The following is a 13132-nucleotide window of genomic DNA, read 5'->3' on the forward strand; positions in this document are numbered from 1 at the left end:
TTTTCATTTTATTGGTGTTACACTTTTTGAAAGATGTTAAAGTTGGATATCTGTGTTACATAATTTGTCCATCTCTTAATCCTCCTAGCCTCCACCAGGTAGTGTGAAGATGCCTAATGTACCCAATACACAACCAGCAATAATGAAACCAACAGAGGAACATCCAGCTTATACACAGATTGCAAAGGTTAGTTCATGTTAGTTGTATAAATTCATATTGACAATTATAATATCAATAACATTTACTTTCAGAGCAAAATAATTCTTTATATGGTTACATTTCTGTTGCTTAATTTTTAACTCACTTACAAGTCTGGATTTGCTGTCTTGTCACCCTTCAAATATTCATTCCTCTTTGTCAGCTTATACCATTTGTTTTATTCTATTGTTAGGAATTAGTGAATTTGTGTATCATCTTGGTGTATAAATTTTTATTGCCTTTGGTCTCACTTTTTAATGCATACTACCATTAAGGTAAAAATGATGGAATAATAGATATTATTGGGAGAGTGTTATAATGCTAAAGTAATAGTGTTAGGAGGTAGAAGATTGCAAAAATCTGAGAAGAAAGATTAATAAGATGCCTGATAACATGTAAGGGCAAATTGAGTTATAAAGAATTTCTTAATCACATCCTTTGACCTCATTCTCCTATAACATTTAAGATATTAGAAAATATTCTTGCATTGGTGGCCTTATATGTCATTTCATCTGATTTATAGGAGCCAATTCAGTTGCCCTTTTTTCTATTGTTCATTTTCCACAACTGTTCCCATTGCCTCTGTTCTTCATTCATTTAGGCATAGAGGTCATCTGAATTTCATTTTCCAGATTACCTAAGGATTCTGGCTACTTTTACTAAGAGAAGTTTTCCTGTCCTAATGGACCCAACATTCCCACTGAGGGTTTTCAGAACCCAAAGACCAAATGGACCAAATATCCCTGTAATATTTTCTTTAACTATGATCTTCAGTAAAATTCCTGTACTTTGGAAGTGCATTTGAATTAGGTTTCTCTCATAGTAGAGAAGTAGGAGTTAGCATATAAATGTTAAAGTATTTTATACTTCTGACAGTCTGTTCACATATTGATATTTTGTATTTAGGAACATGCATTGGCCCAAGCTGAGCTTCTTAAGCGCCAGGAAGAACTAGAAAGAAAAGCCGCAGAATTAGATCGTCGGGAACGAGAAATGCAAAACCTCAGTCAACATGGTAGTATCCAAAGAAGTTTGAAATAAAAATAACTTTTAAACACTTTACATTATGTCTATACTAACTCCTAGGTTATTTGGCCTGTGGATAAAACCTTACCCTGTTTTCCTGTTCTAACAAGGAGATCAGACACAGCAGATTGCCTCCTTGATACTCTGTAGCCTTCTAATCTTGGCTGATTTGCATAGTCTTTTGTTGATAGATTAGAACAGTGTTAGCCTCATCACACACAAAATGAATGTGAATATGATACTATTTGCTTACTCTGAGGCCAGGAGCCTTTGATTCTGCAGTTAGGTCCTCCTTGATTCTATTGAATCTTTGTGAGTACATTTGCATGTACCCTACATTTGACTCCTACCTGATTTATTCAGGTCAATTTCAGATTATCTGCCCCAGTCCTCACAAGTATTTTGTCAAATCATGTTAGAAAAATTGGAAGCCTGAGGTATTCATATGATGCCAAAGAAATAAGTGGTGAATTGTTTGCAGTGAATTCTATTCAGTTTGTGCCTGCCAAAGTACCTCAAAGGAGTCTCTTAGGGAAAGCTAGCAGTCTCTGAGTAAGAAGAGATAAAAGAGCTAGGTAAGTCACTGTTAGGGTGTCTGGGATGAGCTAGATAAGTCATTGTTAGGATGTCTAGCTTTGATGTAATGCAAAGCTAGAACAATAACAATAATACAGAACTATTTCTTTTTATCTTAGGATGTGTAAGTCTAGGGCTTTGTGAGAGCACATTTATCCTGAGTCATTTTCTTGCTTGCAGCATCAGAGGTAGCATCTATAGAAGGAGAAACTAAAAGTTGAACTGAGACCAATGTTTCTGAAGTACCTGTAACTAAAATCCATCCTATTTTTTCAGTACTGGCAAAGACAAACTATTTCTATGAGAGATATGTTAGTAAAGACAGTAACAAAGAGTAGGAAATTAACAATTAGACCGCAGTATGTTAGCACATTTTAGTACTTTTCCCCTCTTAACTCACACTTAAATCATCAGTACAATCCTGTGAGGGGTGGTACAGTTTTTATTCTCATTTTACAGATATGGAAACTAAGGCTTGGAGGGGAGAGTAAGTTGCCCAAGGTGACCTTGCCCAGTAAGTGGCTAGCCACTTATGGTTCCAGAACTTCTCTTCTTTACAAGTATTCACTGCCGCTTCTCAAATAGTATGAGATTGGTATGATAAATGAACTATATGAAATTTGAATAGTATGATAAATGGAACACAGGAGACTCATTGGGGAGAATCAGAAATAGGTTATTGTTCTTCGTACTATAAAAATTACCCTGGGCTGGAAAAAGTATGTAAAATTGAGTTTTTAAAAATTGTGGGATATAACATCTAAAATTGGGAAATGGCCTTAGGTGCTGTTTTTACCCTCTGTTTTCATGTTTTGACTTCTTTAATTTTTTATTTCCCCCACCATTTCTCAAGTCTTATTTTTAATCTGGTTTCTTTATATAGAGACATTTTTTTCCCCTTTACAGTTTGAATTTGTTTTTCTCTGCGTTTTTAAAGGTTCTCTAATTCCTTAGCTTCCTTATCATGACTGTTTCATGTTTTCTTTGTTGTAGGGTTTTCGTACATATATCTTTTGGATATTATTATTTCCCAGATTTTGAGTATTCTTAATTTGTTTCTTTGGTATTGGTTTAATCTTGGACTTAACAGAAAACTTGAAAAAATTAGAAGCTGGTCTCTCTCCACATGGGATAGGAATTATAACAGAATTATATTTGAAGATTTAAGATGCTGAGGAGAAAATTGAAGTTTAAAAACTGGATGGCCTTTACATGCCAGCCAGACTCGGGACTGTGAAATAAATCTGTTTTAGGGCAGAAGTACTGGATATGTGCTTTCTTTTTGTTTTTTGTTTTTTCTATACATAAATGGTTCCTGCTAAATGTGATATGATATGACACTGGAAAATTATTTTACCATCTAATGTGCTCTAAGGTGATGGTATTCTGAGAAAATTTTTTAAAAATCTAAAGCTTATCTTTCAAAGTTCTAGGAATACAGAGATATAGTACTACAGTTTTTCTAAACTTTTATTAAAATAATGGAGTTTTTCTTTTTGTGAAACAAAAAATAAGAATATCACATTTGTTATAATATAAATAACCTTTTCTTTTTTTAAAAAAATTTACAGGTAGAAAAAATAATTGGCCACCTCTTCCTAGCAATTTTCCTGTTGGACCTTGTTTCTATCAGGATTTTTCTGTAGACATTCCTGTAGAATTCCAAAAGACAGTAAAGCTTATGTACTACTTGTGGATGTGTGAGTATATAACAATTTATATCTTTGTTTAGAATTTATATTTTTGTTGTCAAAATCCACTTTTTATTTCAAGGATAATATAGCAAACCAGTCTTCTTTTTCTATACAAAAAGCTTAATAATCACGATTTCAGAGTGAAACATATCATATTCAGGTACTTCAGAATTGTACTGTATGTGACAATGTAAGTCCTTGGCTGATAAAAATCTGTATATTGAGAACTGGCATTCTTTTGAGGAAAAGACAACTTCTCTGTCATGTGGGTAAAATTTTGTAAGATTCTTTTTCCTTGAAAGATGTTATCTAGTCATGATTTGCTTGGAAAAAATAATGCATACTAATTTTATGCAGAGGAAGGTCATTTAAAAGAGTTATGTTAAATATAGGTGTTATAGCTGTTTTTAAAAAGGCATAAATTATTACATAAATGAATTGTTCTTTTTATAGCTTTGGGTACAGTTTACTTTTTGTTTTCATTTGCGATACTTTTATTATTGAAAGTGCTTAATTAATACAGGACATTTTGTTGAACAGAACATTAGAATATACATTTGGGGCTTTGATGCTCACATCACTTTGAGTATAATAACTCATGGAATACTGAAACAAAATGTCAAGCAGTTAACAGTTTTACTGTGTGTGCACAGACCTCCCACTTACTCTCAGTTTCATTTTTATTCCAAACAGTAGTCTCAGCCTCATTTTGATATCATGTCAGAAGGGAAGGTAGCTATTGAGGGTTCTCACATGCACAACATCTGGGTTAATGGATAATTTGTAGGGTACATTCTTGATGGAGGAAATTTACTTGTTTTTACTTTATGATTAATGAGACTACCGCCCCTCCCTTAATGGATGACATAATTTTCCTCCAAATCTTTTAGGAGCATTCTTCATGTATGTCAAGTTGTTTTGGAATATGAGAAGTGATTCCTAATGGATAGTCTATTTTTAACTCTTCGTTTTTAGTATTTTTTGAGATATTCTTGATCTAATATCTTTTGCTGAATCCTGAGTGTCAGTAGTATATATTTTTAATATTAAATGATTCCATGTATATGTACATGCTAACCAATTTTTATTTAGTCAGTATAATATATGCATTTATATTTTATATATGTTTATTTTTTTAAATGGGCAGAAATTGTCCTAGCATTTTATTTTATTTATTTATTTATTTTGAGACAGTCTTGCTCTGGCGCCTAGGCTGGAGTGCAATGGCGCCATCTTGGCTCACTGCAACCTCCGCCTCCTGGGTTCAGATGATTCTCGTGCCTCAGCCTCCTGAGTAGCTGGGACTACAGGCACATACCACCATGCCTGGCCAATTTTTGTGTTTTTAGTAGAGATGGGGTGTCACCATGTTGCCCAGGCTGGTCTCGGACTCCTGGCCTCAAGCAATGCACCCACCTTGGCCTCCCAAAATGCTGGGATTACAGGCATGAGCTACCATATCCAGCCAGCCTAGTATTTTACATGTATGTTCTTTGACCTAGTGAAAAAAATATAAATATATATTTTTTGAGATGGGGTCTTGCTATGTTGCCCAGGCCGGACTTGAACTCCTGGCTCAAGGGATACTCCTACTCCAGTCTCCTGAGTAGCTAGAACTAGGAAAATATTTTTTGGTGGAGGAAATGGGTGTTGGAAGAAAATTATAGAAGGAATTTAGTAAACAGAGATTAAATGGGAGAGATGGTTAATTTTAACTAAATGATTAATTATCAATGCCGATTGTTTCAGAATAGATCTGTTTTGTCTTAGAAATATATCACCTTCTGAGTGTCACAGAAATAATGTAGTTGACTGTATTTTTCTCCAGCCCTGTTCAGTTGGCATGTCTGTCAACTGTATTCAAAGGGCTTACGATTCCAGTTAGGGTTCTGTTTTGAAGAAGCAGATTCCCTGGAACAAAGTAAGATCTATTACCAGCTTAGTAATGTGCCTACATTTTGTAGAATATTGCCTGTTGTAATAAATTATTTTTAGATATATTAACCTCTTGATTTGGGGGTTGACTAATGTTTTCACACTGTAATAATAATTACAATGAGAGCTCATATTTATTGAGGATTTACTTTGTGTCAGTCACAGTGCTAATCACTTTATATATATTATCTTACTATATTAAATCCTAACCACACCTCGAAGGAAGTACTACATTATTTGGTTTTATAGATAGGAAAACTAAAGGTTAGCAAATTTGAGAAACTTGTTCAGTATTACATAAGTAAGGAAGGAGGTGTATAGCTTGACTGTAGGGCTCAGAGTCTAGATTTCCAGCTTCTGCCACCTACAAAGAACAAAGAACCAAAATGAAGAGGTAATTTACATTTTAAGCCGAATGTGAAGAAGATATGCTTTCAAAGCTACTTTATTTGAAGCAAATAATTTAAACTATAAATGAACTGAAGCAAATAGAAATATTGTGAAATGAATTTCAACCTCTTTGAGTGTACTCTTGAATTAAAAAGGAAAAAATAAAAACAAGCCGTCTACATTAAAGACTATTTGGTGAAGATAATATACTGTTATAAAGCTATTTATGTTAGGCATCTATATTGTAATTCAGAACTTACCAAGAAGAATATTATAATGTTGCAAATTTAGATCAACTAATACCAGATTTGAGTGCTTAATGAAGCAAACTGAAATTTTATGTGAAGGAGAGTTGTTCAACTTGTAAATCACATAAACAAAATGGCCCAAAGATTTCTTTAGTGTTCTGCCTACTCTTGGAGTCTACCAGCATTGATTCATCACTCACTCAAATTGGGCTGAAATTAGCGGTATGGAAACATATATTTTACATTTACTTACCTTTCTGTATGTTTTTTGAACTCTGCATAAGTGGACAGATTGTTCAGTAATTAGCCTTGGACATTTTAGTCTTCATTGGGATATAAGTAAATGATTTATTGATCATATTTCATAGAAAACATTTAGAAAAACATTTTTATTACACAAAATTAGATTGATATTTTCATCTATACTTGGAAGAATTTTCATGAACTTTAAAGCATAATTATACATATATTTTATCTTTCTTTCAGTGGATTAGGAAATAACCTAATTTGAAAATTAACATTTAGTTAGAATGTTCTTAAGGTCTAAAACTTTTTAAGGCAGCTGGATGCTATTTAATGCTGCCTAGTAATAATTTTCTATTTTACAATCTTTTCAATTCTGTTTTTAAGATCTTAACACAACCACCCTTATTTTGATGCCAAGGGTTTTGAGTAAATTTATTATGAGCAAGCATTCCTGAGAGTTAAAAATTCTAATGGGACTAGAGTAATGAGTGAGAGTGTCTCTTTTGTGATAGAATTGAATGGAATTTTAAAGTTGGAAAAGCTGAAAAATTGAAGCTTACAGAGGTTAAATGACTGTCTTAATCTAAGAGCTTTTTTTTTTTTAAAAAAGCTCTAGAGCTTGTTTACTTATCTGGTGGGTTAGGTAAAAGCAAATTTAGGCATCCCAGAATGTGTGTGTATATCCTGTTTTATTAATTATTAATTTATTTGATTTGTAAAGAAATCTTAAAGTTTGAGATTTAAAAAAACTAGATACGTTTTCCCAATTGTTAATTTTAATTCAAGAGTTGGCGTATTTTTGTTGATTTGATAATTAACATTTAACATTCTTTTAACTTATGTAAGAATGTACTTACTATAATAAATTCAGCCTGTGAATAAATTTTTTAAAAATCCTTTGAAACAGTTATTAATTACAGTGGGTCAAAGTAGTTCTTTAGGATCATGGTATAGTTAGATGTTACTCAGATTTTTTGTTTTTGGTCTGTCAGGGAAACTAATTATTAACAGCATATGATGAATTTGTCGACATCTATTTGTGTTAACCAAAAGAAAAGCCTGCCACAGTAACTAAAATGCATCATGTAGTGTGGGGGAGTGAAGAGGGGACTTAATAAATTTAATCCTCTACCAAAATGCAAGTTTCTTTTCAGGATTTTACAAATGGACAGCTCTATGAAGATGAATGAATAATCATTATGCATTGAGTATATCGTCACTAGAAATTGCTACTGTATTAGTATTTTTAGTCCAGTTTTTAGTCTGCAGCCCCATTCTGTAAAGATACAGTTTTTCCTCCTAAGTCCTGCATCTTTTCCTGGCAGGCACTGCTTTTCTTCTTGGGCTTCAGATCAAGAGATATTATCATATGTTTCCTTTTCGGGAAGAAGCCCTTAAGGTAGTGTGCCTCTGGTTTAGCTACGTCATTGTGAGGAGGCGAGGGCCAACAGAATTTTTGCCAAACAGTACATGTATTAAGACTTGATGGCTCAAGCCTATAATCCCAGCACTTTGGGAGGCCGAGACGGGCGGATCACGAGGTCAGGAGATCGAGACTATCCTGGGTAACACGGTGAAACCCCGTCTCTACTAAAAAAAAAAAAAAAAAAAAAAAAGACTCGCTTTCCTGTGTATACTCTGTTTTCAAATCAAATACGTTAAGATACAGCAGTGTTTTGAAAAATATAAATGGAAACATGGGGTAGAATACATTTGCTCTTAGGAAGTATTTTTTTATTTACAGTTTTTTGTTGGATGAATTCATAAATTGAATGTAAACATTTCTTTTTCTATTTTGTTTTCTGATTCCACAGTCCATGCAGTAACACTGTTTCTAAATATCTTCGGATGCTTGGCTTGGTTTTGTGTTGATTCTGCAAGAGCGGTTGATTTTGGATTGAGTATCCTGTGGTTCTTGCTTTTTACTCCTTGTTCATTCGTCTGTTGGTACAGACCACTTTATGGAGCTTTCAGGTAAAATGTGTATACTTTAAAATACACTCTTTAAAACCTGTGAAGTAAAGAATTGGTAGTACACGTTAAAGGGACAATTGACACATTTTCATTAAAAAATTCTTGTATTGTTGTATAACATACATTCAGGAAAGTTCAATATAGCATCCCTGTGTATTTATTGGATTTTGTAAGTTATAAAATTCCATTTTTTTCTCCCATTTGACAAAAAGACCAAACATGAAAATTGATGGAAAAATAAGAATGGTCTTAGAAGTCAGTATTTGTAAAATATTCTCTTCCATATGTTATACTTTAAGAAAAATTTTGCTCTTTGCCCACCCCACCCCTACCTTCATAATCCCAATTGGTGCTTACGGTTTTAATTTTTAAATTAACCTAGGAAAGGTAAATATACATGCAATATTTAAAATGAGCCATTTGCACCTAGCAACTTGGATTATTTTCTTTATAAATTCATTTTAGGTTTTTTCAAAGGCAGCAACATTTTAAAGACCATTTATGCTACTAGGTTAAGTATGATGCTTTACATAGTATATTTTAATCAGTGGTTAGGGTTAACATTTCCTAAGTGCATGTTCTATGGGATATTAATAGGTGCTGGGAAAAAAAAGAGCTCATAAGCTTAGTAAATTTGGAAACAGCTGGATAATATGGTTAAGCAAGTTTCTTCATTTCAGGATTTCGTACACTCTTTAAGTACCTAGTATGATTTGTGCTTTATGACTTGACCATGCAACCATTATTTGTAGAACTATTGCTTTAAGAAGTATTGGGAAATACTGATGGAAATGATAGTCCTATATGGGTTCATATATTTAATAGTTTTTTAACTCATTTTTATTTGAGTAAACTCATTTGTGAATAACAAACTATTTCAACTCTCATGAATAAGGGGTAACGTTACTAGGATATATGCATGTGTTGTTTAAAGATATGTTAGGGAAATTAGAGGGCCACATTTAAGTGTTCAATATATTTTTCCATTGCAACCTAAAATCTCTTTAGTTAACCAGAATGTGTAACACACACACACACCACACACACACACACAGAGTTAGAAACCCAGATCTGTAAACAGATGGGGGAAAAACAGAAGAGAACAGGAGATGGGAGAACATTAGGGAATTTGTAGAGAAAAGGTGTCAGACAATGAAGAAGTAAATTATTACTTAGAAATGGCATAAAGAGAAGAAATGATGAGAGGAGGAGTGAAGGGAAGAAATGATGGGAGAAGGGAAAGGAGAAAAGAACCTTTGGATACATTAACATATGGGAGATTGGTTGCCAAGGAACGGAGAGAGCTTCTCCTGTAGACATGGGTTGCAGAGGAATGAAAGGGACGTATTTACTCCTTGCATGATCTGAGTTATTGCTGTTATTTTCTTCGTTATCTAAGCGTGGCTCATAAGGCTTTTTCTATTTATTTTTGACGTCTAACCTCTGCCTAATGACCTCCATCACATTACCAATATGTTACCAATCTGTGATGATGCTGGCTGGTAGGAGTGAGGATATCTTTATGAAACTTTTTTAAAAAAGTGACCTGAGACTAGGGAATTTGGATTTTAAACCTTCTGTGACTTATGTAGCCAAAATAAATGACTAAAAGCCAACTTTCTGCCTTTTATTTCCTGAAGTCACTTGGTATTTTTTGTTTTCCCCCATTTTGGCAGTTGAAATAAAAATATTCGATTGACATTTTTACTTCTGGCATTATTGATCCCTAGGCTGAGTTCTTGTTGCATCTCAGTCTTTTAGAGTATATACAATATATTAATAATCTGGTTTTCACTGTGCAGAGTAGAACTGAGAGGAATACTTTTTTTTTTTTTTTTTGAGACGGAGTTACACTCTTATTGCCCAGGCTGGAGTGCAGTGGCCTGATCTCGGTTCACTGCAACCTTTGCCTCCTGGGTTCAAGCAATTCTCCTGCCTCAGCCTCCCAGGTAGCTGGGATTACAGGTGTGCACCACCATGCCTGGCTAATTTTGTAGTTTTAGTAGCGACAGGGTTTAACCTTTTTGGTCAGGTTGGTCTTGAACTCCTGACCTCAGCTGATCCGCCCACCTCGGCCTCCACCCACATCAGCCCCCGCAAAGTGCTGGGATTACCGACGTGAGCCACTGCGCCCAACCCCGAGAGGAATACTTTTTGTGGGGAAAGATGAATTAAAGTATTTATAATCATTAATATACCTTCCTGTTATGTATCTCTGGCATTTCCTTATATTGATATATTTACAGAACTTTGTTCTCCATATGGTAATCTCATTGTAAAAATCTGAAGGAAAATTATATAGCGAAGTTTCAAATGTATGTTTTTTCTTGAGATGGAGTCTGGCTCTGTCGCCCAGGCTGGAGTGCAGTGGCCGGATCTCAGCTCACTGCAAGCTCCGCCTCCCGGGTTCATGCCATTCTCCTGCCTCAGCCTCCCGAGTAGCTGGGACTACAGGCGTCCGCCACCTCGCCCGGCTAGTTTTTTGTATTTTTAGTAGAGACGGGGTTTCACCGTGTTGGCCAGGAGGGTCTTGATCTCCTGACCTCGTGATCCGCCCGTCTCGGCCTCCCAAAGTGCTGGGATAACAGACGTGAGCCACCACGCCCCGCCCTGTATGTGTTTTTTTAAAGTTAAGTTTATTAAGCATCAGGATTAAACATGAAGTTGTCATTTTGTTATTTATGTAGTTTACAAAATTGTAACTTGGGGCTGGGTGTGGTGGCTCATGTCTGTAATCCCAGCACTTTGGGAGGCAGGCATTCGAGACCAGCCTGGCCAATATGGCAAAACCCCATCTCTACTAAAAATACAAAAAATTAGCTGAGTGTGATGGCATGTGCCTGTAATCCCAGCTTGAGGCAGGAGAATCGCCTGAACCTGGAGGCAGAGGTTGCAGTGAGCCAAGATCGTACCATTGCACTCCAGCCTGGACGACAGAGTGAGATCCTATCTCAAAAAAAAAAAAAAACAAAAGAAACCCCAACTTGGTCCTTAATCTTGTACTTCCACAAATCACTAGTCTTTGTGCAAATACATCAAAATACTAGGTAATTATTAACAAGGCAGGATTATTGTTGAATGTTGTTGAGTAACTATTAGAAACTGACTGAGAAAGAATATATGCATAGTGCTTGGTGATCCTGGCTTCGCCACTTAAAAAGCTGTGTGGTTCTGAGCACATGCAGTAAAACTCAGAGCTTCAGTTTGTTAGGTTTAAATGAGGGATATTTGTAGAGTTGAAAGGAGGATTAGAAATAATGTATACAAGTTTTGCATTATAGATGGTGAATAAATAGTAGTTTAATTAAATTTTAACTTTTTTGGACCCTCTTAGATTTTATCATTTACATTTTATGATCTATAAGTGAACTGTGATTTGTTATAGATTACATTTTATAGAGCCATTATTTGTAGCTTTGAAGACAATTTTCAAAATAGTACTTTCTCCCAGTTTTTAATTATGATATATTTAATGCATACCAAAGAATACTTGAAACATAAGTTAAAAGGCATAATAATGAGTCATCTGTGAACTGTAAGCCCACCGGTCAATTTAAAGAAATGAAACATTATCAATACTGCTGAAGCACTGGTATGTTTCCATTTCCCTGCTCCATAGGTAATCATTAGGTTGAATTTTGATAATCTTTGTCATTCTCTAGCTATAATTTTAGTTTTATCATATGTGTTTGGACCCCCAAACCTTTTTTTAGCTTGTAGAGAATATTTGTAAAAGTATTTTAATTTATAAAAGTGATACATCTTTGTATACAGGTTATTTTATATACAGTTTTAAGTAACTGTACAAAGATTTTTTTGGTAAAATAATGACCCCATTTTAATCATTTTCTACCAACAGTTCTTGCCCCTGACTTATGTGGGCATTTACCTTTATATTGTAAATAATGATCATATACTGCCATTCCTTGGTTTTGTTTAAGTAGCCTTATTAGGATATATTGTACATACTATAAAATTCACCCACTCTTATGGAAAAATTAAATGATTTCTTTTTTTTTTTTTTTACTTTAAGTTCTGGAGTACATGTGCAGAATGTGCAGGTCTGTTACGTAGGTGTACATGTGCCATGGTGGTTTGCTGCACCTATCAACCCATCATCTAGGTTTTAAGCCCCGTGTGCACTAGGTATTTGTCCTAATGCTCTCCCTCCCCTTGCACCCCACCCCTGACAGGCCCTGGTTTGTGATGTTTCCTTCCCTGTGTCCGTGTCTTCTCATTGTTCACCTCCCACTTACGAGTGAAAACATGAGGTGTTTAGTTTTCTGTTCCTTTGTTAGTCTGCTGAGAACGATGACTTCCAGCTTCATCCATGTCCCTGCTAAGGACATGATCGCATTTCTTTTTTATGGCTGCATAGTATTCCATGGTGTATATGTGCTCCGTTTTCTTTATTCAGTCTATCATTGATGGGCATTTGGATTGGTTCCAAGTCTTTGCTGTTGTGAATAGCGCTGCAGTAAACATATGTTTGTATGTGTCTTTATGGCAGAATGATTTATATTCCTTTGGTTATATACCCAGTAATAGAATTGCTGGTCAAATGGTATTTCTCGTTCTAGATCCTTCAGGAATCACCACACTGTCTTCCACAATGGTTGAGAGATGTGGAGAAATAGGAACACTTTTACACTGTTGGTGGGACTGTAAACTGGTTCAACCATTGTGGAAGACAATGTGGTGACTTCTTACTATTAAGCTTATTTTTAAAATATATTTTGTTGTAAGCGTTCTGTATTGGAGATAGAAGTTGTTTTGTTTTGTTGCTTAACAATTTGCAGATATTTTATCCCAGTGTGTGGCTTCTTAGTGGTGCCTTAAGCACA

At 34.9% G+C, this 13132-nt stretch overlaps 1 protein-coding gene across 2 annotated transcripts in view; it reads left to right on the forward strand.

The window, feature by feature from the left end:
- The window catches only part of SCAMP1 (secretory carrier membrane protein 1), a 129874-nt gene that overhangs the window by 69238 nt on the left and 47504 nt on the right, over positions 1-13132 (forward strand). For both annotated transcript variants that reach the window (XM_033179947.1, XM_033179948.1), the window contains exons 3-6: positions 89-187; positions 1106-1214; positions 3373-3501; positions 8129-8288. In XM_033179947.1, the coding sequence (XP_033035838.1) occupies positions 89-187; positions 1106-1214; positions 3373-3501; positions 8129-8288 (497 nt within the window). The remainder of the gene's footprint in view (positions 1-88; positions 188-1105; positions 1215-3372; positions 3502-8128; positions 8289-13132) is intronic.

This window comes from Trachypithecus francoisi, unplaced genomic scaffold, assembly GCF_009764315.1.
Source record: "Trachypithecus francoisi isolate TF-2019V2 unplaced genomic scaffold, Tfra_2.0 Lachesis_group2, whole genome shotgun sequence".
Classification (NCBI taxonomy): Eukaryota; Metazoa; Chordata; class Mammalia; order Primates; family Cercopithecidae; genus Trachypithecus; species Trachypithecus francoisi.